Source organism: Ursus arctos, unplaced genomic scaffold (assembly GCF_023065955.2).
Source record: "Ursus arctos isolate Adak ecotype North America unplaced genomic scaffold, UrsArc2.0 scaffold_34, whole genome shotgun sequence".
Classification (NCBI taxonomy): Eukaryota; Metazoa; Chordata; class Mammalia; order Carnivora; family Ursidae; genus Ursus; species Ursus arctos.
The window spans coordinates 25504385-25531644 of NW_026623030.1; the positions used below are offsets into that span (position 1 = coordinate 25504385).

The window sequence follows — 27260 nt, forward strand, 5'->3', positions numbered from 1 at the left end:
GATCTTAGTTCTCTTCGTGTTCTCTCTGTCTCCTCAACTGTGAGGATACTCTCCTCTCTGTCAGGGTACTTGTCATTGGAGAAGGGCCCACCTGGATAATCCAAGATGCTGTCATCTTGAGATCCTTAATTACATTAGCAAAGACCCCCCGTTTTTCCCCCCAAATGAGGTCACAGTCATGAGTTCTGGATGGGCATATTTTTGGGGGCCACCATTCAACCCATTGCACATGGGTATATGAAACACCTCCCTTTTCTCTTAACCTTACCATGAGAAAACTCAGTGTTGAAACCCGTGATAAATAACCATTGATATTCAGTCTCAGTTCTAAGAAAAGAATGAGACCGTGGTACTGTCCATCTCCACGGACAGCTGCCACTGAGTTCCAGCAGATTGTTCCCATGCACGGGTGCAGGTCTGTGTTGTCAGCCCTCCAGTTTGCAAGAGAAGCCAGACATCCAGACTTGTGTGTGAAGTTTCTTAATTCTTCAGTGTTGCTGACTGACTCAGTTTTTTTAAGGTTATTTATTTGAGGGAGAATCCCCAAGCATATACCCCACGGAGCACCAAGCCCATGAGGTCATAACCTGAGCAGAAACCAAGAATTGGGCGCTCAACCAAACAAACCACACAGGGGCCTGGACTCGGTTTTTATGTCGGGTTTTTTTTTTGTTTTTTTTTTTTTTTCCCCATTTGATTTTATGGGTCAAACGTCTGAACCAAGTTGGGTGCTCTGTCACAGGTCCTGGGGACAAAATCCCGGGAAAAATAATCAACACGAATTGGGGAGGTTCCATATGAAATCTTGGCTTACTTTCCTTTGCTGCAGGTATATTTTATTTGATGGTGATGTAGATGCCCTGTGGGTGGAGAACATGAACTCGGTGATGGATGACAACAAGCTGTTGACGTTGGCCAACGGTGAGCGCATTCGGCTTCAAGCACACTGTGCTCTGCTCTTTGAGGCAAGTAGTGATGAAAAATTATTTTTAATATCTTTCTTTTAATTAAAAGTTTAAATATTCCTTCGATTGGTGATAAATATAGATGACTAAAGAAAACCCAAACAGTGCAAGGAGTTTTTATGATGAGTACAACTCAGTACTCCACGTACTTCTCTTTTCCCTCTTCATCGAATCCCAGAGGTAACTGCTTTTCACTCTTGTGTTATTTCTTCTGGTCATTATCCTAGTGTCTGTAAATAACACACTTAGCATGCTGTTCCTTTCCTTTAGTGAGTTTACATAATATCTATACTATGACTGCTATGAAAGTGAGAGTTTGTCTCTCACACCACTAGGTCATCCCCTCCTCAGAATACTACATTGCTAAATCAGTTAAATCAGTAAACAGTATTTGCATTATTATGAATATGGAAATATTCACTGTAGAGCCAACTAGTATACTGTTATTATGTTTACTTTCTTTTAGAGCCTTTTTTTTTTTTTGACCTGGAGTTTATAGTTGCCTTTTTTCTCTCACACTATTTGCCTTTTGCCTTTTCTTCATTCGTTGTTTCAAACTTCCTATCACATCTTTAGAATCTGTTTCACAGCGGTGGCCCTGAGACTTGCTTTCGATATGGCTTCATGTCAATGCTGTTTTTAACTTGGCCTGCAAAATTTGTTGATGCATGAATATTTCTGCATATCATTATCTTATTGGCTGACTGAACTGTATCTTTTCATAGAGAGATAAGTGTTAATATTGCTGGTTTGGATGCATACATATTAAGTTTTACACTATCCAATCTCAACTACGTTTTAAAAAAAATGAAGAAAAAAGACTGAGAGGAAAACACTCCAATACAATGTTTGTTTCTTCGTGTTGGGATTTTGGATAACTTTTTTGTCAGGTATTCTAAAGTATATTAATTTTCACATTAATTTATAGTAAAAGAAAACTTAAAAAGATGCTACATCAGAAATGTATAATCTTCCCATGATAAGCCTAAGCGCTCAGTTAGAAGACTCATGAAAGCCATGTTAATCTGGGTTTGACACGGGTTTTCTGCAGTTGTAACAACTTTGCATAAAGCAAAGGCTTTTAAACATGCGGAACCGTTGTTTGTAGTTGTAGACATGCCTGATTTTCTTTATTTCTCCAGGTTGGAGATTTACAGTATGCCTCTCCTGCAACTGTGTCTCGATGTGGAATGGTTTATGTGGATCCTAAAAACTTGAAATATCAACCATTTTGGAAAAAATGGGTTAATGAAATACAAAACAAGGTGAAAATTATTTCTAAAACGAACTTAAAAGTTATTAGTGCTGGTGGCTAGTTGGATAAACATAATCCAGAAGGATGTGTTTTGTAGTTAAGACCATGACCTTGACCTTGATCTGCCTATGATCTTAAGCACTTAATATTATCAATAAATAGGATGAAAACATGGAAGACACACTTACTAGATTTCCAGATAATTCCATAGCTGGTGGGATGGGTAATGATTTTGAATAGTTTAGATCAAATTGACAATTTTTTCTGTAAAGCGATAGAGAGTAAATATTTTAAGGTTTGTGGGCCATATGGTTTCTTTTGCAACTACTCAACTATGCCACTCTGGCATGAAAGCAGCCCATGTATGTGAATGGGCATATCTATGTACCCATAAAACTTTATTTACATAAATAGGTGGTGGGCCAGTTTTGGCTTGTGGGCTGTAGTTAGCAAATCCTGGTCCAGCCGGGCCCAGCTGTTGAGAAACTTGTCCCTAGAGGGGCCCAGGTTTTGGATGAATGCCGTGTGTGAAGGACCTAGCTTGTCACGTAATTGAGTTTGATGGTTTTAGTTCACCTCAAACCCTGTCATGTGTCACGTGGCTGTTGAAGTGTGTATTGCTGTAACAAAAGGCTTCATTAGAAAGTACAGAGTGGGTGCCTGGATGGCTCAGTTGGTTAAGTATCTGCCTTTGGCTCAGGTCATGATCTCAGAGTCCTGGGATCAAGTCCCACATTGGGCTCCCTGCTCAGCGGGGAGTCTGCTTCTCCCTCTGTCCCACCCCCGCTAGGGCTGTCGCTCTTTCTCTCTCTCAAAAAAATAAATAAAATATTTTTTAAAAAAGTGCAGAGATAGGTTTGACAGTCATGTGGGGGTTGTGAGGCCCACACACACATGAAGGTTTGACCATGCCCAGGACAGCATGACTATCTTCTCAAAGTGACATGGGTGGTTTGGGTGTATCACTAGCAGGACCACTAGGCTGATAGTGAATTGGAAACCAGGACGTAATGACACCAGAGAAGAGAAGAGGGAACATGATAGGACCATGGGAGGCATTGTTGTAAGGGAGAGAGGGTTGTCTAAGGGCTCATGCCATCTCTGGTGGTCCTTAATGCCTTGATAGGGAGAGGCGCCTTCCACGGCCTTGCACTCCTTGCAGGATGACTGTGGCCATGTAACTTGAACTTGAAGATAATCAGCGCCATTTCTATCAAATGGGATCTGCTGTCCTCCCTCCCTTCCCGGTGGTGGGGTAGACCCTGAGGCAGTGAAACGAATGCTTCGTGATGAAGGCGTGCTCTAGAGGACAACCTGGCTACAAATCTAAGGCGCTATTACTGGGTTTACTCACACGCCAAGTCTCTCACTCATCAGAAGACCTTTCTCATCCCTCTTGCCAAGATAAGCTTTCCACTAACCTCCACTGAAAGAAAGGAGTCCTTGAAAATGCATTGGAATTCTCTTTTTAGGCAGAGAATGGCAATTTAGAGACTCTGTTTGAGAAATACGTGCCCTACCTCATCGACGTGATAGTGGAAGGGATAGTGGATGGAAGACAAGGCGAGAAGCTGAAGACAATAGTCCCTCAGACAGACCTAAATATGGTAAGAAACTATCTCCATTAGCAAAGAGAACTTCTTCCCTGAAGGCGGACCCACAGTCCAAGGTGGCAGAGGGGTGAACTGTCACATTGCAGGTTACTGACAAGGAAGACACAGCACTTCCTTCAGTAACCCCGTGTGGGACAAGATGCCACGTTCCATCTGACCGAACCAATATGGTGGGTCATCAGTTCCCGTCACTCTGGAACCTGGGATCCCAAGATTTAGGACCAGAACTGACCTTGGGGTTGGGGGGGGGGTGGAATATGTGGGCTGATCGGGGATTTTCCTGTGCACCAGGTAACCCAGTTAACCAAGATGTTGGATGCACTACTAGAAGGAGAAATAGAGGACCCCGACCTGCTGGAGTGCTATTTCTTAGAGGCTCTCTACTGTTCTCTGGGCGCTTCCCTGCTCGAGGATGGAAGGATTAAATTTGATGAAAGTATTAAACGCCTTGCTTCTTTGCCTTCTGCCGATACAGAAGGGGAATGGGCCAACCCCGGGGAATTGCCAGGTACGAACTGAGTGTGACCTGTGTTCCTGCTCGGAATGCTTTGGGGAGGTTTTTAGAGAAAGCGGCCTTGTTTTTGCACGTGTTCGCCCCGGTGGGTTTTGCGGCTTGTTTGCTTCTGTAGACAACCGTGCTGTGGCCGGAGCCCCTGGCGCACCCTCAGAAGTTGCGATGCGTGAACTGTGAGAGCCAAAGCCCCAGTGGCTTTTCTGGAGTGCAAACTTCCCCCCCAAGCTTAGGCACTTGCTTCCTTCCCTCTGTTTAAGGTTTTAAAATTTTTTCAGGTGTGGATCGGTAGGTCATTCTTGGGAGGTCATCATATTAAGGTTTGAAGTTTGTGTGTGAAAAGATGTTCACGCTCCAGGAACTGTATTTGGTGAAAATGTGCCTTTTTAAAGAACTATACGTAACCCTAGGATCTTTGTCCATGTCCTAATGATATTTGAATATGCCTGGGCATGTAGGCATCTCTCCAGGTCGTGTTCTATCCTCATTACCTGGGTGTTCTTTTGAAAGCGTAAAGTAGCAGAGTCTCGGGTCCTTCTAGTGGAGAGCACGGTGCAAAGAAAAGATGTTTTTCAAGTGCCGCTGTCTCGGGTGGCAGTTCGCTCATCCTTTTCCAGCACGGCAAGCCTCCTCTGGGTGAGTGCTTCCCCACTGCCCGCGCCACGCCGGCTTTGTGTGGCCATCATCAGTGACCCCCTCACTCGGGGCGCCTAGTGTGCTCTCGTTTTGGGGACTTGAGTGGCCCTGTGGACACCTCATTTCCAGATGCCTTCTGCACTCCGCCCCATAACGGGTCCCCTGACCTCACGCTAGCTCCTAACCCCCGGCGCTGTTCTCTGTGTCATCAATGTATACCGGCCTCTGTGACTCCAGCCATACCTGCCCATCCCAGCCTCATGGGGACTGCCACCCACCTCTCTTCTTGTCCCCTCTGTAGCCCAGCCCCGTGCTCCTTGCTTTCCTCTTCACATCACTCACCCTCTCTTGCCCCAACCCCCGGCTCCCTTGCCCTGTTGTCCTTTCTTAAATCCCTGAGGAGCCCTGAGTCTGTCTTCTGCGCCTCTCCAGGGCTGAGTGACCCTGAGAAAACTGCAAATTCAGACTGCTGCCTCTAACTGAAGTGTTGGCCTTGAGCGCTCCCGTCCTCAAGGGCAGCGTCCCTTTCTTCTCCCCAGACCTCCACCTGACCCTCTCCTCTTGCTCTGCAGAAGGTCATTCTTCTTGCTTTGACAGGAAAAATAGAAGGCGTCAGATTGGGTTTTCCTGCCCACAGACTTGTTCTGGCCTGCTCTCCGTCTCCCTGCTCGGGAAGGACCACCGGGGCTGCCCTGTGCTTTGGGGCCTGTCTGCCTGCCGCTCAGGGGCCCGCTTCCTTGCTGGGCTCTTCTTGAACTGTCTCTCCCGTCTCTCCCCTACTGACCCCATCCCAGCCGCTCCTGGACCTGCCCAGGTGACACCTTCCTAATCCCGTCTCCTTCTAGAGACGTCTCTCCACCTTTTTCTTTTTAAGGCCATGCATTCTTGAAAGGCTGGCTGTGAGCTCTGTCCTCTCACCCCACTCGCTTCTCAACCCACAACACCCACCTCCTCACCCCACAGCTGGAAGGTGCTCCCAGCGAGCGTGCCCCCTGCCCTCTCCGCCGGGGCCCACGGGCCTTCTTGTCCTCGCTGTCCTGCCCTTGCCGCAGCATCTGGTGCGCCTGACCATGCCCCGCCCTCTCGAGATGTTCTTCCTTTGCCCTCCTGGCCAGTCCTGCCCCGTCTCCTTTCTCGACGCCTTCCTCACATCGGGATTCAGTCCTCCAGCCTCCTCTTATGGTTCATGTCCTCGCGGAGCGCTGGCCACGTGCTCACAGCATCTGACTGCCAGTCTCCTTCCCTTCGCCTTCTCCTGGTTCTCTGGCTCAGTTCTGTTGAAATCTATCTGTCATCATCATCTTTCTATCAGTCACCTGTCTGTCTGCCTTGCATACTGGTGACCTTGACACTTTCTCCCCCCCAACCTGTCATTTCCGTCTGTCACCCCTGCCATCTCTCATGACCTATGCCTGTCACCTCTGCCCTGGGCAAGGCAGGAGCCTCACGAACACATCTCCCAGCCTCCCCTCCCCTCCTCCAGGTGCCTTCTCCTCTACAGTCATGCCGGTTGTTGCATATGCAGATCTGACCACGTCTGCCCCTGGAGGCTAACGTCAGTGGCTCCCCAGTACCTACGGGGTGGAGAACCAGCACCTGGAATGGTCCGTCCGGCTCTTCACACAACAGCCCCGTGGCCTTTCTAGCTTGACCTCGCCTGCCCCCTCTGTGCTTCTTCCTCTGACAGAGCCTCCCGGTGGCCCCCGTGCTCTTGGCTCAGGACTGCCCACTTTTCAGGTCTCAGATTGGATGCATTTCCCTTGGGAAAGCTGCTTTCCAGTGCTAGCTGTGAAAGTTGGCATTGCTGGGGCCTATGGGTGGCAGTCTGTCCAAGAAGAGGTGCGTGAAGGAGCTTTTCCTTAGCGCTGAGTTTGCGGAGCACCCTTGTGATTGGGGTTCAGGGACAAAGGGGTGTGTGTTCAGAGGAGGTCTGGGGCGCCCCACACTCCCTGTGGCACCCGGTGCTTCTCAGACCTCTCCCCTGCCCCATCCTGGTTAGACGCCCTCACGGGATGCCCGGGGACCTGTGCTTGCCCTGTAACAGGACATAGCACGCCCCCTCCCGGCCCACTAACACCTGAAAGCCCCGGGGCCAGGCCTGTGTGCCTGTCTCTCCTAGTCCCAGGGAAGGGACTCGGCGTCTGTCTGCCCAGTGGACGGGAGCGTTGCTTCCAAGTACTCCGTTACCAAGGAGCGTTTGTCCATCTCAAGCGTGCGCTACAGCTGGTTCTGCGGCTCCGCGTCTCTGAGCAGAGTGAGGTCAGGCCGTCATTCCCTGCAGGTCACCTCCCCACCTTGTATGACTTTCATTTTGATTCCACGCGGAAGAAGTGGATACCATGGAACCAGTTAGTTCCTGACTACGTTCACAGCCCGGAGAGGAAATTTATCGACATCCTGGGTAAGTGAGAAGCCCCCCCTTGTTCTTGGTTTAACAGCGCAGGGCTCTCGTTCTGTGAGGGAGTAGAACAGATCCGGTGGCCTCCGTGGCTCCCCCGAGGCCTAACCAGTGTGCAGATTCGGAGAAACCAGAAAGAGCGAGCCAGGGGCCTGGCCAGAGGCAGCGCTTCCCATTCCCTTTCTGAGCCAGGGCTCGCAGCACCTGCAGATGTCTGTGACTCTCAGCGGTCACGTGACACGTGGGGTGGTGACAGGATGGGCGCTCCGCCTCCCCTCGGTGCCTGGAGTGCTGGCTGGCCACGGGAAGGAACAGAGCACGAGAGGAGGAGGAACGAGGCGGGGCTGCGTGCCGTGGACGTTTCTGTGTCTAGCTGTGTTTGGAATGTGCCCCTCTGGCTATTTAGGTGGTAGTGGCTGATACAGTGAGACGTACCCATTTGCTCAGGAACCAGGCAGGATTGAAATCGACCCGGGCAGGAATGAGCCAGACGCGGCTTCATGGTTTCATTGTCTCTTCGGAGGAAGTCGTTGGTCAGGAGACCAGACCCTTCAGAGAGAGAAACTGAGTTTTTAGTATCCCAAATATAAAGCAGAACCAGATATTAAAAATGGTTTGGATGTTCTAACTCTGGCCTGTGGCAGTGATTCCACAGCTTAGAAATGTGTCCAGCTCACCAAACTAAACCCTTAAAATGGGTGAACTTCACGGTGTGTAAGTTACATCCTGTAAAGCTATTAAAAATAATGGTTGGGGTAAGGATTTTCTCCTGAACAGATTGCACCCACCCCTGCGTTTTCAAGGTCACATCTTGGGTTTTCACTGGTATTTTTTACGAGAAATGTGGGATTCCGTGAGGCTCCACGTTGCCACCCACTCACCCTCTGGCGTTTCTTGATGCTTAGTTCATACAGTGGATACAACGCGCACTACGTGGATGCTGGAACAAATGGTCAAGATCAAGCAGCCTGTTCTTTTGGTCGGTGAATCTGGCACCTCCAAGACAGCCACTGCCCAGAACTTCCTCAAAAATCTGAATGAAGAGATCAACGTAAGTCATTGTACTCATTCCTTCCCTACAACTGCATAACAAACCAGCCCGACACATAGCAGCTCGTATCTCACCACTTCTGCAGGGTGGGAGTCTGCGAGTGGCTCTGCTGGGTGGTTCGAGCTCAGGCTCTCTGCTGAGATCACTGGCCAGCAGTTGGCCAGGGCTGTAGTCATCTGAAGGCCTGACCGGGGCTGGCAGACCCTCTTCCAAGACGGCAGGCCTCAGTTCCCGACTGCATGGACCTCTCCAAGGGCTCCTGGGTGGCCTCTTGATGGGGCCGCTGGCTTCTGCCAGAGCGAATGTCCAAGACAGACATGGCATCAGATGCTACACTGCCTCTGATGACCTAGGAAATCAGCTACCTTCACTTCTGCCACCTTCTGTGGGTCACGCAGAGACCACCGTGAATCACCCTGATGGAGGGGGGGGCGGCTACGCAGGTGACGAGCTGGAGGTGAGGGTGAGCGGGGGTCATCTTAGAGGCTGGCCGTCGCATTACTCATCACCGTTCTGCCATTTTGCCTTCCTCCAGCCCTGTGTTAAATGCGGGAGGGTCTGACGTGTGTCGGACCCTGAGCTGGCCGGGTGCCACAGTGGCAGACAACAGCCAACATGCAGTCAGATCTGGAGGGACTCAGTAGTGGGGGACACAGACTGGAAACTGAACCCCTGAAACATGGCAGGGCGGCGTGTGTCAGGGCGCCAGGCGTTAGGAACGAGGGCACCGGTTCTCTTTCCTAGACTCAGAGTTGCCCTATGTGGGCCGCCTGCTCATTTCAGCCGCCGCGGCTTCAAACAATTTTTATTTAGTGTTTTAATAACTGAGGAAAGACTCTCTCTTCTCCCAGAAGCTGCCTGGTGAGTCTCAGGATACCCAGCTCCTAGGTACTTGCCCCAAATCCACTCACTGACTCAGTGCTATGTTTTTGTTAATACCCACTCATCATTTCAGTTTCCACCTCCTGTCTTGGCCTTCTGGAACCTCCGAGGGGAGCAAAGTTTCCCGCGGCTTTCCTCCCCGACTCTCTTCCTTAGGCTTGTTCCCGGGAAACCAGGGGGCCCTCCGGGGCAGGGAGTGGTCAGGCGGGCTTTGTGCAGTCCGCGTCGCATGAGCGAGGTGGGCAGGACCGGGCTGCCTGCCCGTGAGCGCTCCAGCGCACTCACACACCGGTGCATGAAAACACGGTTTATTTAGCTTTCAGGATGTCATCGTGGAGGGCACTGAAGGGAGGTTTCCAGCCAGAGGGACATGCATGTTTGTGGAGTCAGGCAAACAGCAGCGGCATTCAGAAACCCCCACCACAATGCCCTTCCCCTGGGACTCAGCGGCCCATGCGTCCCGGCCCAACAGGCACATCTGAGCACATTTGTTACAACAAGATGCACGTTCGCCTTCGCCACGTTCAGCTCCTGTGTCCCCGCACCCGTGGGACCCTTAGAGGGCAGTGGGCTCTACGGCAGTGGTTCTCAAAGGGTGGCGCCTAGGCCACGAGTATTGTCTGAAAACTTGCTTACATGGCCCTAGACCTATTGAATTGGAAACTCTGAGGACGGGGCCCTGGGGGCTGCGTGGCACCAAGCCCTCCAGGTGACTCGGGGACATAATGAAGTGTGAGAACCATGGACCAATGAACTCTCACTAACTGCTCTAAGTAGCACAGTGAGAGGCCCTGGGCACGTCCCGTGCGTGAGGCTGTGCTCTCCACACAGGGACCCAGGGGCCTTATGCTTGAATATTACCTTGTCCTATCGCAAACCCCTCTGGATTTCATCTCCTGCGATAAAATCACCCTAGGAAGTAGTCCAAGCAGATGTAATTAAAATCGTCTTACAGATGAGAAAAAATGAGGCTCTAAAAGGTTAAACCTCTTTTTGAAGGTCCCCTAGCCAGAACTGGGCAGAATTAAGCCCCCACCCAGTCTCCATCGTGCCCAAGGCCCACATGCAGCAACTTACTATCGCCTCGTATCACCTGCCAAAGGGAGAGGTTATTAAAAAAAAAAAATTCAGATACCAGTGAATTTGCAAAACTGATGGTAGCTCACAGTCCAGCATTTCCCGCTGGTACTGTGAGGAAACGAACGCCTTCTGGAATGATCCCTCTCTGTTCCAGATTGTGTTAATGGTCAACTTCTCCTCCCGCACCACATCGATGGATATCCAAAGAAATTTGGAAGCAAATGTGGAAAAACGAACCAAAGACACATACGGCCCACCCATGGGAAAACGCCTCCAGGTGTTCATGGACGACATGAATATGCCAAAGGTAGCGTTAGGTTGCGGAGCAGGGAGCCGCGGCCACGGCCTGTGCGTGGTTTGTGTTGCTGTGTACGTGTAAGGGCTCTCTGAGTGTCAGAACACAGTCTTCCTTCCGCATAACACCTGCGGGGTGCTGGCTATGGGGAGCCAGGTTAGGAGACAGTGTTCCTGGAATGCTCTTCTTACCCGGAGGGACTTTTCCCTACTGATGGCTTTCCTTGCTTTCTTAAAGGAGTAAAGCAGGCAGCAGGCAGCCTCCGAGCTCTTTACAGCATGTGTTTGAGTGAGAGATTTCCCACTGAGCTTGGATGATAATATTGTTCTCAGTCCCATATACTTGGGAAGCATAGGGCAGACACTTCCCGAGGATTCCTCTGTATTTACCAAGGAAGGGAAACTTTAGCATGCATGAGGAGTGTGTTTCTGGGGCCAGAGCCTGAGAGGTGTGAGGTTTTCTTAGTACTGAAATTTAGATTTGTGTAATTCCTGCAGAACCACGTTTTTTCCTCTGAACATCTATCTTCCATATAGTCTGTTTGCAAAGCCAGGATCCATCCGTCCATCCACCGTCTATCCACACACTCACATATACATCTGTTTGTGCATCTGTACACGCATCCATGTCTGCATCCCTCCATGCACGCTCCCACACACCCTTTTATCCATCCGTCCATCCGTCCGCACACTCGTCCATTTGCGCATCCGTTCATCCATGCACGCTCCCACACACCCTTTTATCCGCATCCATCCAATTAACACGTAACTCATTGGCACATCTTATGGGTCCAGTGCTGGGCAGTGATGAACAAAACATAAGGAGTCCCTGCCCTCCTGAAGCGTATGGTCCAGTGAGGGAGACAGATTTTAAAAAATGACAAATGAGTATGCAGTCACAAACCTTGTGAAGCCCTGTGGAGCTAAAACCAGAGTGCTCAGAGAGAGTAAGAGAAGAAACAAGCATGAGTTGAGATGGTCAGCCAAGGCATCCCTGAGTTCTGCTTTCTGACACTCCCGTTATCTCTTTTCTTTAAAAACACAATCAAGGTGGATGAATATGGCACGCAGCAGCCGATCGCCTTGCTGAAACTGCTGTTGGAAAAAGGCTACTTATATGACCGTGGGAAGGAGCTGAACTGTAAAAGCATTCGGGACCTTGGCTTTATCGCTGCGATGGGAAAAGCTGGAGGAGGCCGCAATGAAGTTGATCCGAGATTTATTTCGCTGTTCAACGTCTTCAACGTACCATTTCCTTCAGAGGAGTCTCTGCATTTAATTTACTCCTCTATCCTGAAAGGCCATACCTCGGTAACTTGCTTTCAATTAGCAGTCTAAACTGGAGGGGCTCACGTTGGGGAGCAGTGTAGGCGTGGTTGACTTAGACGTTAGGCAGAGCAGGCACAGGGCCCATGATCCTGGTTGGGAGTCCCTGAAAATGTTCTGATTTCTTTCAAAACCAGAAGAAGAAAAATGAATATAGTCTAGCCTGGATTATATTCATCTTTATGCCAGTGCAGTCATAAAAGATAAAGTAATATATTTTTATGGAGGAAGAGGCCCAGAAGGCAAGAGTGTCTTGGGTCCACAGAAGTTGTGTTGTGGCCCTGAGTTACATGTGTCACATTGAGCTGCTGCAGTGACTCAACTAGGGGACCAGGACCTGGAGTCAGACCCCATTCTGCTCCCTTGGCAAGTTCCTTGAGCTCTCCTAGACCCGGTTCTCATCTGGAACAGGGGTAATGATGGTATCCACCTCCCTGAGTTTCCGGGAGAAGGAAAGGAGAAAAATGTGAAATGTGAAATGTGTGTCACAGTGTCTAGCACGTAGCAGGTACTCATGGGATACTAGTTGCTGCTCTCATGATGATGATTTAACTTGGCCGCCTCCCCCCGCAAAACGGAACCCAGGCATTTAAATGATGACCTTCCGGTCCTGGCATTTCCCTCCTCTAGTGAAGCCTGTGCACACAAAATCTTCGGGGGCAGGAAAGGTAAAGGCGTGGAAGGGCGAGGTGTGAGCAGTAGGAACTGTGGGCACCTGGCATGTTCAAGCCCTGCCTTAAGCAGTTCACTTTCAAAACTGTGAGGTTGATTTGTCGGTTAATGTGAAAATCTAGGGAGCCAAAGCAGATCAGATGATAAGTTTCTTTGGCCTTATTATTTTTTTTCTTATCTCTTTTTTCTTTTAGAAAGGAACTTTTTTTTTTTTTTAAGAGTGCGAGAGAAGAATGAGAGGGGGTAGGAGGGGGGAGGGGGGCAGAGAGAGAATCTTAAGCAGGCTCCATGCTCAGCACAGAGCCTGGCGTGGGGCTCAATTTCATGACCCTGAGATCATGACCTGAGTCGAAATCAAGAGTCAGATGCTCAACCAACTGAGCCGCCAGGCGCCCCGATTTATCTCCTTTTTAAAAATTATGGTAAAATACGCATGGTTTAGGAGTAGTTTTTTTAACCATTTTTTTTTGAAGCACACGGTTTATTGACGTTGAGTATATTCACAGTGTTGTACAACTATCACCACTGCCTGATTCCAGAATATTTTTGTTGCCCCAAAGCAGTCACGTTATCCCATCCTTTGGCCCCTGGCGATTGCTAATCTGCATTTTGTCTCTGTGGATTTCCCTCTTCTGGACGTTTCATATAAATGGAATCATGCACTCTGTGGCCTTCTGTGACTGGCTTCTTTCCTTAGCCTCACCTTTTCAAGGTTCATCCATGTGGCAGCGTGTGTGCTAATACTTTGCCTCTCGATACGGCCAAATACTATGCCGCTGTATGGATCGACCACAGTGGCTTATCCATTCATCCACTGAGAGACCCTTCGGGGGTCTTTTCACTTTTTAGGTGTTTCATGAAAGCATCATGGCTGTGAGCGACAAGCTGACTTTCTGTACGTTGGCACTTTATAAAACCATTGTGCAGGACCTGCCTCCCACCCCATCCAAGTTCCATTACATCTTTAACCTTCGGGATCTCTCAAGAGTTTTTAACGGTCTTGTCCTCACGAATCCAGAGCGGTGAGTTTGTTTTGTCTCACTAACATGTGGCCTGTTGGTACAATGGTACTTTTTCTTCTTCTTTTAAGACCAAGGACTTGTCAATGAACTCAAGATCAGTGTATCACTTGATCACCCAATGTCTTTTAACGTTAAATGAAGAAAAGAGTTAAATGTGTGGTTAAGGCCTGATGACTTGTAAGCCCTTGACTTGAAGACCGGTGGAACCAAGAAGGGCAGATGTGTGGACATGTGGACAGGGGGATTTAGCCCCTCGGTGGGACTACTCTACTGGTCATTTGTTCCTTGTTCTCAAGTTGCCTTTTGCTCAGGCAACTGAATTGTTTGCACTTGCTGATTGGTTACATAACGTGTGTCTTTGGGAGAAGTGAGCACCAGAGGGTAGAAAGGATTTAAGTCTGGGTATAGAAATTTTCTTGTTACAGCTAGACTTGTGTAGTTATGTTAATGTATACTTTATGGGGACTTGCAAGCATTATCTGATTTTGTGGATTCACACTGAGTCCACAAAATTTTGAAAAGTGAATGAGTTGAGGGCTTTCCACATGCCAGAACCTATTCTCAGGTACCCTTGAAGGGTTTGGAATGACAGTCCAGGAGAAGACAGCTCCAGGTATGTAGCAGGGAGTGAGGGCTCTGTGTCAGAAACCAGAGAAAGTTCTAGAACTGGGGCCAGATGGAGCTAGTTCTTTAAAAAAGAAGCTGCCAGGGGCCTTGATGCCAATTTTAAGTTCATGCGTTCCAGCAAGTAGGAGCAGTGTCGGGTACTCGTTTTATGTCACTTGTGTCATTTACAGATAATATTCTTTTTCTTCCCTACCGGAGGGTAGATTATAGATGGGAATTTTATGGTCTTTACACTTAGTTTGTTAGCTTCCATTCAGTTTCATTAATGTGAGACCAGGGGGGAAAAGGACTATAGAAGTGTTGTCCTTTTCTTTACCCTGCGTATCCATCTGAAAATAGCATTTAGCGCCTCTCTCTCTAGACGACTTCGTGACTGATTTTGACCCTTCCATCATGTAGGTTCCAGACGGTGACCCAGATGGTGAGAGTCTGGAGAAATGAGTGTCTGAGGGTCTTCCACGACCGATTAATCAATGAAACAGACAAGCAGCTGGTCAGTACATCAAAATACACCAGCAAATTCAAAACTCTAACCACAAAGTTCTTCTCTGGGTGAAATAAGCGTAATAGCCTCCTCCCCCGCCATGTATTTTTTTTATATAGTTCACCAATTGGAGAAAAATACACTAACAACAAAGATTGATGGATAAGGGAGGGTAGATTATTAAGTACCTTGTAGCAGCTGGAAAAAAGAATTCAGATAATCTTAACAGTGTTCTTTTTCTGACAAATTTTAGTACATCTGTGTTGTTGAGTTTGGGTCCTTAAGTGGTCTTCTGTCAAAAGGTACAAGACCGTATAAGAGACTTGGTTACGGAACATTTTAACAACGATGTGGAGGTGGTGATGCGGGATCCCATCCTGTTTGGAGACTTCCGGATGGCCTTGCAGGAAGAGGAAACACGCATTTATGAAGACATCCAGGATTATGAGGCAGCCAAGGCTTTGTTTCAGGTGTGGACGGGGCTGACCCTCTCCATGGGCTCACGTTTCCTGGGAGCGCTTCTTGGGGGAGCCCAGCACTGCACGGGTGCTCAGGAGGCGGAGCTGGGAAGAATACCCGTGCCTCTGTCTCAGGGTTCAGAACGTAGGCTTGCGTCCAGTCCGGTGATCACCACGTCCAGTGGTGCATGGAATGACCTGAGGAGTGTGTTAAATGCACAGACCCCTGGGCTTGCCCCTCTGAATTTCCTTTCTTCAAGCCCATGAAGAGTCCTAGGGTTCCAATGCACAGCCAGGTTTGGGAACCACTGAGCTGACTCTTTGATATTCATTTTCGTTTCAACTCATGACTTGAGCTCTGTAATCAGCTTGGGCTCACTGCTGGCCGATCACGAACCAACAGATCCAAACCTTAACGGTCAACACTGGATTTAGTCCCGCAAACCCAAATGATTTAATTATTTCAACCACTGTAGATTACTGAAAAGAAAATCAGCCCTCCATTCTTCATTCCTCCTGGACAAAAGGCAATAGCCTGTCTCTTAAAATCCAGTGATCCTTTCAAAAAAAATTTTTTTAATTCAGGAAATTCTTGAGGAGTATAACGAAAGCAACACCAAGATGAACTTGGTCCTCTTTGACGACGCTCTGGAACACCTCACCCGTGTGCACCGCATCATCCGAATGGACCGGGGCCACGCTCTGCTGGTCGGCGTTGGAGGCTCCGGGAAGCAGTCTCTTGCCAGGCTGGCCGCCTTCACAGCCGGCTGCGAGGTGAGGCAGCCTCCCCTCCCGGAAACAAGTTTGTTAAACCAGTTTCAGCCATTGGTAGTTCATGCAAATATTGGGAAAATCTAGAACAGATCATAACACGATGTTTCCATAGAGTGTAGGATTGTGGTTTTTATCTTGTTGTTATTTTAACTGAATGTCCGAAGAATCCAACTATTGTGTTATCTTTGGAGTGGAGACTATGTCAAATCAAATTTGAAAGTCGAACCTGAGCAAATCTTGCGGTTTGTGGCACATACTCCTGTGGAGGGGGATTCGCCCAAACCTCCGTGGGCCCCGCTTTCAGGGCAGCAACTTACTGGCCACTAGATCTGCAAGACCAGCCACACAGTTCTGGGCCATTCTTGGAATCTCTTTAAAGAAAAACCCCAAAACAACAGCTCTATTGGGATATAATTCGCTGTTCCTACTATTCACCCATGTGCAATTCAGTGTTTTTGGGCAGATTCACAGATCCGTACAACCATCACCGTTCTTTATCTGAGGACATTTTTTTACCCCCAAAACACAGGCTATGCCCCTTAGCTTTCTGCTCTTCGCCCAGCCCTAAGAAAACACTAAGCTACCTTTCCTGTCTCTGTAGACTTCCCTGTCCTGGACTCTCCTATGAACAGAATCATAGACTACGTGGTCTTTTGTGACAGCTTCTCTCACTTAACGTAATGTTTTCAGGCTCCCTCCACGTATCAGTACTTCATTCCTCTTTATGGCCAAATCCTGTTCTGTTGTCTAGATTGACCACGTTCTGTTTATCCGTTCATCCATTAATGGCCACGGGGGTTGTTTCCACCTTTTGGCCGCTGTGAATGGTGCTGCCGCGAACATTCACGTACAAGTCTCTGTGTCGACACGTGTTCTCGTGTCTCTTGGATAGACACGTAGCAGTGGGATTGCTGGGCCATACGGCAGTTCCCTGTTGAATCATTTGAGAAGCTGCCAGATTGTTTCCCAAAGCGGCCGTACCCTTCTCCAGCCCCACCAGCACTGTGTGGGGTTCCTGTTTCTCTACACCATTCTAGACTCTTCCAGTGAGCTCCTGCCGTGCCCACCGGCAATTCACTCGCGGGGGCCTCTCCAAGTGGAGATGTGTGCTACCCAGGGAGGCCGAATTTTGAAGAGGAGTCGTCTCCACAATTCACTTGTTTATTTTTTATTTCGTTGCTTTTGCTTTAGTGTTAACATCCGAAAAGTCGTTGCCAAGACCCATGCATGACAGTGTGGGTTTTTTGTTTTGCTTTTTAAGCAAAGGTTAAATATGGGTGGTGAGGACGGTGGCATTGTGTCACTCATCCTTCTTGGTTTGCGCATTTAATGCCTTAATTAGCCACGTGTAGCGGCCACAACAAAGGGTGGTCCTGATTTATGCCGCCGTTGGTGTCCATTTCCCCTGTTCTCGCCAACGCTGGGTATTCCGGTATTTGCCAATATTTCAGGTGAAACAGTGTAGTTTAAGCACTTCTTTCTTCAGTTCATCGTGAAGTCTGACTATCTTTTTATATGTTCATCGGACACTTTTCTCCTTTGTGAGTTGCCTTTCTACGCGCTTACTGATTTGTGAGAACTCTATACAGAAGAGCAATCATGGTTAGTTCAACGAATCTAGCTTGCAGTATTTCACAAATATTGCCCTTTCAAAGTATTTCTAGAAAAGTGAAGAAACAAATTTGGTTGATTTACCTTTAAAATCTGATAAAAATAGGTGATCAAGGGGCACCTGGTGGCTCAGTCGGTTGAGCATCTGACTTTTGGTTTCGGCTCAGGTCATGATCTCAGGGTCGTGGGATTGGGCCCCTGTGGGCTCTCTCTCTCTCCCTCTCCCCTCCTCCCGCTTGCTCTTTTTCTCCTCTCTCTCTCTCTCAAATAAAGAAATACATCTTTAAGAAAATAAGTGACCAAAATGTAGTTGTTTTATAACTGTACCTTTTTCTAGACAAGTTGACTTTTCCTGCTAGTGGGTGCGGGTAAATCAGATATACTTTCCTCTGAGGTAGCGGTTGTGTGTCGTGGCCTCGAGGAACGGCAGAGAGGATGCCCGAGGGACCGAGGAGGAGGATGAAGGCGTGCCGGGCTATCGGGGCTTCCTGGGAAGGGGGGAGGTTGGGTGGTGCGATCACAGCGAGCAGTTCGTGCCAGGTGGTGCTGTTAGGAACTGTGGCGGGGAAGCAGGGAAGCTGCCCTCAGGGAGGACGGATGGGGTCTGCAGACATCAGACGGAACCGGAGATCAAATATTTGGCCGAACGTCGTCCATGTTGCCTTGAGTGGTGTGTGTGTGTGTGTGTGTGAGTGAGTGAGAGAGAGAGAGAGAGAGAGAGAATGTGTGAATGTGAAGGTCTGTGTGACCACGTGAATGTGAGTGTGGAAGTGCACCGAGTGCTGTGCGAGGACATGTGAGTGGAACAGAGGGTGTGCGTGCCCCCGTGCACGGGTGTGAATTGGGGTCGAGGGGAGGCAGGGGGCGGGGATGTTCGAGGTACTGTAAGTCCTCTGAGCCGCTTGGGAGCCGGCGGTCAGCTGCTTGCAGTCACACGTTCATGCCCGCAGGCCAAGGGAAGTGAGCGGAAAAGAGGTGACTGAGATTTGTGCCCCCGTTTACATTTATGTCTAGTTCATGCATAGTAAGAGTCTTACATTAAAGAATTTAAAATGGCTTCTTAGTTTCCCCGCACATCTTCCCACAGTCTCATTTTCGATGAACTCCCAACAGGGACTATTGCACACGTTAGGGCTGTGCTTGTGTGTGTGTCTGTTTTTCCTTTGTGGCTTGGCCCATCCTCTGCTTCTCGCCTCCGGCCCTGTGACTCCAGTGGTTCGTTTAACGACCGCAGGTGTCCTTTTTTCTGCCATACTCACGTGATCCTGTTTGCACAGACCTGTGTCCCCTGCACACGCTGCCACCCCTACAGGTGTGTGCACGCACAGCCTATGTCTGTCACGGCTTGTTTGACACAGAGGGATGTCCGAGTTTCCTTCGTCCTGTGTTTCTCACTCAGCAGCGTTTGTGAAAATGGCCCGGGTTGTCTGGTTTTGCTGTCACTCGTGCCCCCGAGACGGCTGCACAGCCTGCCCCCCTCCCCCCACCGTTGGCCCGTGACCCTCGTGCCCACTGGTGATCTCACCGCTGCCATGCTCTGTGTCGGCAGGTGTTTGAGATCCTTCTGAGCCGAGGCTACTCTGAGAACAGTTTCCGGGAAGACCTGAAGAACCTTTACCTCAAACTCGGGACCGAGAACAAGACGATGATCTTCCTGTTCACGGACGCCCACGTGGCCGAGGAGGGCTTCCTGGAGCTCATCAACAACATGCTGACGTCAGGTGCCATGGGGGCTGCTCCTGCGCGGGGCGCGTTGGCTGGACGCGAGAGCAGGTGGAGGGGCCCCTGGGTGCACACCTGCTGGGTCACTTAGAGCAGACTGGAGGCTACTCTCGGGGCAATGATGTGGTCCAGGCTTATGGTTTCACAGGTCCTTCTGGCTGCCCCGTGGGGTCTAGGCAAGAGGGAGGTAAGAACAGGAGAGGGTGGCAGGTGACAGGTGACCTGGGTCTGGACGGGGCGGGGGTGGGACAGTAAGAGTGGAGAGAAGTGGGTGGATTCACGAGATAGTTTGGACGTGGAGCCAACAGGACTTGCACAGATCAGATGAGGGCAAGTGAGGGAGACCAGGCCCAGGAGGCTCCCAGTTTCTGGCTGGAGCGAGTGATGAGTGGTCCCATTGCTGGGGGGGAAGACCAGATGGGGGCTTGTGCCGCTCGGGGGTGTGTGGAGTGTGTTACACTTACGAGAAATCCAAACAGGACACCAGAGAGTGTATTCGTGCGCTAGGGCTGCTGTAAAAAGTACCACGGGATGGGTGGTTGAAAACCACAAACATTTGGGGTGCCTGGTGGGCTCGGTCGGTGGAACATGCGACTTTTGATCACAGGGTTGCGAGTTCGAGCCCCACATTGGGGGGTAGAGATTACTTTAAAAAAAAAATCTAAAACCACAAATATTTATTGTCTCCCAGTCTGGCGGTCCCACACCGTGGTGTTGGCTGGGGTGGTTCCTTCTGGGGCTCTGGGGGAGACTGTCCCCGGCCTTTCTCTAGCTTCTGCTGGTCTCACTCCTCAGTTTGTGGATGCCTCACCCGGGTCCTGCCTTCACCTCCTCCCTGTGTGTGTCTGTCTGTCTCTGCATCTGTATTTCCCCTCTTTATAATAAGGACACCAGTTGTACTGGCTTAAGACCTACCTCAGTGACCTCATTTTAACGTGATGACTTCTGACAAGACCCTGTTTCCAAGTTAGGTCACGTTCTGAGGTCCTGGCGACTTCATCTTTTGGGGGGAGAATACAATTCAACCTGGAGCAGATGGGCGGTTGGATTGTAGGGGTCTGGCTCTCAGAATAGGGGCCCAGGGTGGAGATGTCAATTTTAGCATCACTGGCGTGTGGTTCCCCAAGCCTGGGGAATGGATGGAACCATCTGGGGGGAGAGTGCGAGAAATCAGGTGAGCCCAGGCTTAGGTTCAGGGAGAAGCAGGGGAGTGAGCCAGAGGCTGAGATGGTAGGAGGAGAACCAGAGCGAGTTCCTCTGTCTCTTGCAGAATACGCAGCTATGATCTAATATAGCAGGAGGACACGAACACCATCGGCAAAGGGGCCAGGCACACAGGGCATTCACACAGAACACGTTTAGCTTCTCCCTCATCTGATTGTGACAACTCACGCGAAGTGTCGTCTCCCAGGGAAGCCCAGGAGAGACTCCACACCCAGGGTATTCACTGGGGGCTGGTCACGTAGGCACCTGCTGCCTGGCACTGACCAAAATTCTAGGTTTCCAGAGGGGAAGCAGGTGATCAGCCTAAACCACACTGTTTGTAGGTGGCCACTCGGATCGATGAACGGCAGTGGGAATCCCCCAAAGTCCAAGTTCCCAGACGCCAGCCAGGGGCCAACCCTGTATGGAGGCCTCTGTAAGGAGCGCAGCCCCAGGCCTGTGGTGTCAACTTGGTTCCGTATGGGAATGTATCAGATATTTAATGAGAAGGCATGGTACTAACTAATCCGAAACGGTGCAGATACAGTAAGATGACATCCCAACTAGCGAGAATCTGGTCGCTTCCTTGTTGTCAGGGGGCTCTCTTTGTACCTTCCCATTTACGTCGTTATTCCAGAATTCTCATTAGGCCTGAACCATGGAGTGCGTCGACTCCCGACCTCTCCCACATCATGCTTTCTCGTTTGTCTCTGAAACCTGTCCTTTCCCTCGTGTCCCCTTTATCGTCCATCAGAGCCAGACCCTCATCGTGTCTGACCTTGACTCTTCACACACATCTCTATATTGATCTCTCTGCTTCCTAAAGCCCCGCCATCCGCGCATGTCACCAGTTCCCTTTCTCCGACGCCTTCAGTGCTCTAGGTCTCCGTGGACTGACTTCTGTTTCTGCAGCCTGAGTTCCTCTCCCCTCCTACGTGCCGTCCTGCCTCTGCGTTTGCCCACGCGGTTCCTCCTGCCTGCCACACTCTCCCTGTCCTCCCCTCTCTTTAGCGGCCTCGTGGTTGCACATGATGGGAAACTCAACTCTGATTGGCTTACGTGAAATTAAAGAGAAATGGACGAGTCTGTATTAATTCACAAAACTGAAAAAGTCCAGGGGCAAGGTTGGATCTCTCAAGAGAGATCAGTTACACATCGTCTCTCCTCCTCCCCGTCTTGGCTCTACCGTTTTTCTCTTGTCTTTGCACTTTTGGATTTTCCCAAAGTAATTTAAAAAATGAAAAAACAGAACCAAACCAAAAAATGGGCACTAGAAGCTCCAGGCTTGCACCTTCCTTGCTCAGCCTGGGTGAACGAGACTCTCTTTCCCAGATGTCGTGATGCGTGTGTTGGCTCGGATCACACGCCCCCCCGAACCTCACGCGGGCCGCTGGTGCAGGGGTTCTGATGGGCAGACCCAAACCACAGGCAGTTGTAGAATAGAGGAGAAGTGATTGTCCAAAGGAAAAGAGAGACCTGTGGCCAGGAAGTGGGGTTGGGGGCGGTGCGCGCAAACAACAGGACTGCACTCTCCAGCCTAGCGGCAGGTTCCCCGCTTCCTCCTGGCTTTAGCTCCCCTGGGGGGCAGGGTCTCCCTCCCCTGAGAAGCCTCCTCCAGGGTGTTGTCAAGGCTCCTGAGGGCTGGGGGCGTCTACAGTCCGGACTACGGACAGGGCATTTAGCACACGCTTCCTTGGGTTGGCGTCAGACTTTGCACACAGGGGCTGCAGGCTCGTGGGCAGGGGGGACGTGTCAGCCCTGTTTTCGGTAACTGTAAACCCCACTGCAGGGCTGGGGTGTATTTTCTGTGAAGGCTGAGAGTGCTCTGGAGGGCCTCACTTAGTAGCACCCCACACGGGCTTTTCTGAAGCCCTTACACCTGGCAGCAGTTCTGCTCCCTGCTCCTAACGACATCAGCCGCTCTCCTGGGCGTTCCAGGCTGGCTGGCAGCACCCCGGCCTCCCCCCAACACACACACCCAAGCTGGGGCAACCAAACGTGCTCCAGACATTGGCAGGTGTCTCTCAGGGGGCACGGTTGTCCCTGCTTGAGCACCTCTGCTTTGACACTCACGATCACACTCCCAGGTAAGCAGGGGCATTGATTTCTCCCGTTTCGCCGGTGAGATTGAGGCTCAAAGGGGTTGACACGGCGCGTGAGCCTCGGGGCTCAGAGTCGGGGCGAGCCCTCCTCTCGGCCTTGGCAACCCCTGCTCCTCCCAGCTCGCTGTGCTTCTGTCACTTCGTTGCCTGGAGAGATGATGACTCCGAGGCTGAAAAACCCAGCGTGTCTTTGTTTTCCAGGGATCGTACCCGCGCTTTTCCCAGAAGAGGAAAAGGAGGCGATCCTCAGTCAGATTGGACAAGAAGCCCTGAAGCAAGGGACGGGCCCCGCCAAGGAGTCCGTGTGGCGGTACTTCGTGAACAAGAGCGCAAATAACCTGCACATCGTCCTGGGCATGTCGCCGGTCGGGGACACCCTGAGGACCTGGTGCAGAAATTTCCCAGGTGCCCCTGAGCTGAGCCTGCACAGCCATTCCCCACCCCCCTCAGCAGGGCATTCCCGGCAAAGCAAAACATGGGGTGGTCCCTGGGCTGAAATTTGCACCCTGCAGTGTAGGATGGGCCCCGCTGTGCCCCTCGCGATGGCCGGCGGGCTCTTGGGCTGCCCACGGTGGACGCTGTCTTCCGACACGAGGAAACGCTCACAGGCCCCGCTCTCTGCTCTCTTCTGTTTGGAACATTCTGCCAGCCTCTCGGAAGGTGCCGTCCCTAGACCTCTAGGGCAGAGGTTCTGAAGTGGGAGGTGATTTTACAGGCCCCCTCTCAGGGACATCTGTCAATGCCCGCAGACACTTTTGCTCACATTGGGTGGGTCAGGGAGCGTGCTACCCGCATCCAGTTGTTAGAGGCTGGGGTGCTGCCGAACGTTCCGCGCGGCACGGACAGCCCCACCGCAGAGGACGACCATCCCAGTGTCAGTCACGCTGAGGTTGAGAAACTCTGCTTTGGGGGAATTCGTCTTGGACGCGTCCAGCTCTTTCACCAACGTGCTGGGTGCTGGAGACCGTGTCACTGTCCTCGAGCGTCTCAAGGTTGCAAACTGATCGTCTCTTTGGTCTCTCCTCCTTCTCAAGGTCTTGTAAACAACACCGGGATCGACTGGTTCATGCCCTGGCCTCCTCAAGCCCTGCACGCGGTCGCTAAGTCGTTTTTAGGTACGTGACGGCTAGTGGGGGGGGCGTGTTAATGGTGTAACAAAATAACTTGTTATAGCTTTGCTGACTTTGAGTTTTGGTCCGGTAGATCCCTGCACTGTTCACCCCCACGGCTATGAATGGTTTTGAAGTTTGTCAGTGTTTTGGGTTTATACTGTGTTTTAATCTAAAGGGATTTCAGGGGGCTGGGGCCGCCTGAGTGGCTCAGTCAGTTCAGCGTCCAACTCTTGATTTTGGCTCAGGTCTTGATCTCGAGGTCCTGGGATCCGAGGCCTGCATCGGGCTCCACGTGCTCGGCAGGGAGTCTGCTTGAGAGTCTCTCTCTCCCTTTCCCCATCCCCCAGCTTGTGTGCTCGAGTTCTCTCTCTCTAAATAAATAAATCTTTAAAAAAAAAAAGGGATTTCAGGGGACTTAGAAGGACAATTTAGGATAAAATTGATCAGGTGTCATCCAAAGCAGGGGTTGGCACATCACGGCCTTTGGGCCAAATGCGGCCCACAGCTTGTTTCAGGAAACACAGCGTGATTGGGACACTGGCTCATTTGTCGATGAACGTGGAGTCTATGGCTGCTGCAGAATGTGGCCACAAAGGCTGAATATTTACTGTTTAGCTCTTTACAGAAAAAGTGTGCTGATCCTTGAAACAACGGATGTCCGAAGGACCTTTTAGTGGACTGATATCAATCAGCGTTGAATTTGCTCAGAAGCTTCAAACACTTAAGTCCTCGATTATCTTCGAAATAAGAAAGCAAATCAATTTATCGTTAGGGAAAAGCTTTTTTATCCGGGCCTTGACGGCAAATGACGCTGGGTGGCCACCTTCTACCTACGTATCCAGCAAATGAATCATTTGTCCCTTTACGCAGGGAGCGCTCATAATTTCAGTCAACACGCAGGGGAAAGGGGCCAGGAGAATGGCTCTGTGCTGACGATCTCACTGGGGAACAGCGAACTTTTTCTGTAAAGGACCAGATGATAAATATTTTCGGCTTCGTGGGTCGTGCAGGCTCTGTTGCAGCTCCTCCTGCCACCGCGTCAGGAAGGCGGCCACGGAGAGGACGTCCGTGAACGGGCACGGCCGCGTTCCCATGATACTGTGTTTACAAACCCGGGCAGGGGCCGGACTTGTCCTGCGCGGTCGGCCAGCCCCAGTGTAGATGGGCCTTAGCTTCCGGACGCACGCGAGCCACCCCCGTGCGCTGGCAAGGCTTCGGTTTGCTGTCAGCATTCAGTGGCTCCGTGTCCTAAACAGCACCACGCGGAATTCGCTTAGAATTCTTTTTTCTTGGAACAGAGTCCCTGGCATTGAGCTAACTGTGCCCCAAAGTGTGGGTATGTGTGAGGTAGTTTTTCACGGACACTGTAAAATAGGTCCGTGGGCTGTGCCGTGCTGGCCCCTCGTGTAGTTGAAGATCAGACCCGCAGCAGCTGGCTGAATGGTTACTTTTGGTCACTCTTTTCTTCCTTCGTGTTAGCTGAAGGCACGTTCTGTGTTGAGCGAGAGTGTTTGGCCGCCTGTCAGGTAATCCAAGGGATGTGGTCTTAGCACCGGAAGAGGTGATTGTTTCAACAGACTTAGAGGAAGGCCCACTTTGTGCCCACTGTGTGCTGGGCGCAAGGGACCCAGCAAGGACACTGGGTGCATTTCCCTCCTGAAACCCCGAGCCCCCGCCCCGGACAGTGGCACAGCCAGCCTGGGAGTCAGACCTTCCTACCGGCAGGGAAAGAGAAATTGCCAGAGCTCGGATCAGTCCCGTGGTCCAGAAGAGCGACCAACCAAGAGATAGCTGCTCTTTTCCTTTCTCTAGTAAACATCTTTATATCACTTTTTATTGTGCTTAAACATCTATAACGTAAAATTTGCCGTTTTAACCATTTTTAGGAGTTGAGTTAGCAGCGTTAAGCACATTCACATTCCTGTGCAGCTGTGACCACCATCCAGGTCCAGACCTCCTTCCATCTTGTAAAACCAAAACTGTCCCCGCGAAGCACGAGCTTCCTGTTCCCCCTGCCCCAGCCCCCACCCCGTAACCTCTCATCTACTTTCCGTCGCTGGATTTGCCTGTTCTAGAGACTTCGTATGAAGTCGAATCATGTGACGTTGGTCCTTCTGTGCCTGGCTTCTTGCACTCAGCATGTCCTCGAGGTTCATCCGTGTTGTGTCACGGGGCGGAGTTTCCTTTCTCCCGTCGTGTGGGTGGACCACATTCTGTTTATCCGGTCATCTCTTGACGGACACTGGGTCACTTCCACTTTGGGCTGTCGCGAGTAGCGCTGCTGTGAGTGTCGGCCTGCAGAAGTCTGCCTGACGTTTTCAGGTCTTTTTGGGTCCATGCCTTGGAGCGGAATTGCTGGGTCGTACAGGAATTCCGTGTTAACTCTTCGGGAAGCTGCTCTTTTCCGTTGTCTCAGAGGTATTTTTCCTTTCCTTTCTCTTCAGGGACTAATGTGATGATCCCAGTGGAACACACAGACGATGTGGTAGAGCACGTTGTTTTGGTCCATAAATCCGTGGATGAATTCAGCAAACTATTTCTACAGATATTGAGGCGTAGCAACTATGTAACCCCCAAAAACTACCTTGACTTTATTAACACGTATTCAAAATTGCTGGATGAGAAAACTCAGTATAACATAGGTAAGGGGGGAACGGGGTGGTGAGCGAGTGGGGATCGAAGTGCTGACCTTTTCTTTAACTGGGTGATTTACTAGCAAGAGCAGGCATACTTAGGGTTGAGACAAAGTATAGCACATTCCGGATTTTACTTCTCAGAGTGATTCTTCTGGGTGGGTAGAGGCCTGGCACGCTCATATTTTTATTTGTCAGTGTGGGGTCATGCTCTTCAGAGCTCTGCATTTTCACTGCTTAGAGATACAGTCTGATGGCAGCAATGTGCTCTGTTGGAAAATGCTTTTGATAAAACGCTCTGGCTCTGGCTGTTGGCCAAGGGAAGCACTGTTTTCAGAAATACATTTATTTTGGCCGACGTGGTTCCAGCATGGCAGTAGAAGTACTGAATGTTGCCTGACATCTTATGAAGATGACTTTTTCTGTTGAGCCCCAGTGGGACGAGTCACAGTGAGGCCGCGGGAATGCTTGCCCGGGCGTGTGGGGGACAGCACCCACCCTGGTGAGGAATACAGCTCCTCTCTTTCCTCAGCTCAGTGCAAGCGTCTGGAGGGGGGGCTGGACAAGCTGAAGGAGGCCACCATCCAGCTGGACGAGCTGAACCAGAAGCTGGCTGTGCAGAAGGTCGTGCTGGCGGAGAAGTCCGCCGCCTGCGAGGCCCTGCTGGAGGAGATCGTCACCAACACAGCCATAGGTGAGTGTGGGGCCAGCTCGGGGGCCGGGGCTCCCCAGACAGGACAGAGCTCCACTGGGGGACATCCCCAAGAAGCCATTTGTCAGCCCGCCCTTTATCTTCTGAGCGGGACAAACATTCCTGTGAGTGGGGCTT

General features: G+C 50.6%; 1 protein-coding gene across 1 annotated transcript in view; it reads left to right on the forward strand.

Annotated features, from left to right (window-relative positions):
* DNAH10 (dynein axonemal heavy chain 10) overlaps positions 1 to 27260 on the forward strand; it is a 125212-nt gene that overhangs the window by 70454 nt on the left and 27498 nt on the right. The window contains exons 41-57 of the mRNA XM_048221355.2: positions 830 to 965; positions 2108 to 2230; positions 3693 to 3827; positions 4125 to 4341; positions 7262 to 7381; positions 8284 to 8429; positions 10546 to 10698; positions 11736 to 11996; positions 13533 to 13705; positions 14732 to 14825; positions 15119 to 15286; positions 15860 to 16048; positions 19209 to 19380; positions 22888 to 23091; positions 23721 to 23801; positions 26243 to 26440; positions 26964 to 27125. Coding sequence (XP_048077312.1) covers positions 830 to 965; positions 2108 to 2230; positions 3693 to 3827; positions 4125 to 4341; positions 7262 to 7381; positions 8284 to 8429; positions 10546 to 10698; positions 11736 to 11996; positions 13533 to 13705; positions 14732 to 14825; positions 15119 to 15286; positions 15860 to 16048; positions 19209 to 19380; positions 22888 to 23091; positions 23721 to 23801; positions 26243 to 26440; positions 26964 to 27125 — 2732 coding nt within the window. The remainder of the gene's footprint in view (positions 1 to 829; positions 966 to 2107; positions 2231 to 3692; positions 3828 to 4124; positions 4342 to 7261; positions 7382 to 8283; positions 8430 to 10545; positions 10699 to 11735; positions 11997 to 13532; positions 13706 to 14731; positions 14826 to 15118; positions 15287 to 15859; positions 16049 to 19208; positions 19381 to 22887; positions 23092 to 23720; positions 23802 to 26242; positions 26441 to 26963; positions 27126 to 27260) is intronic.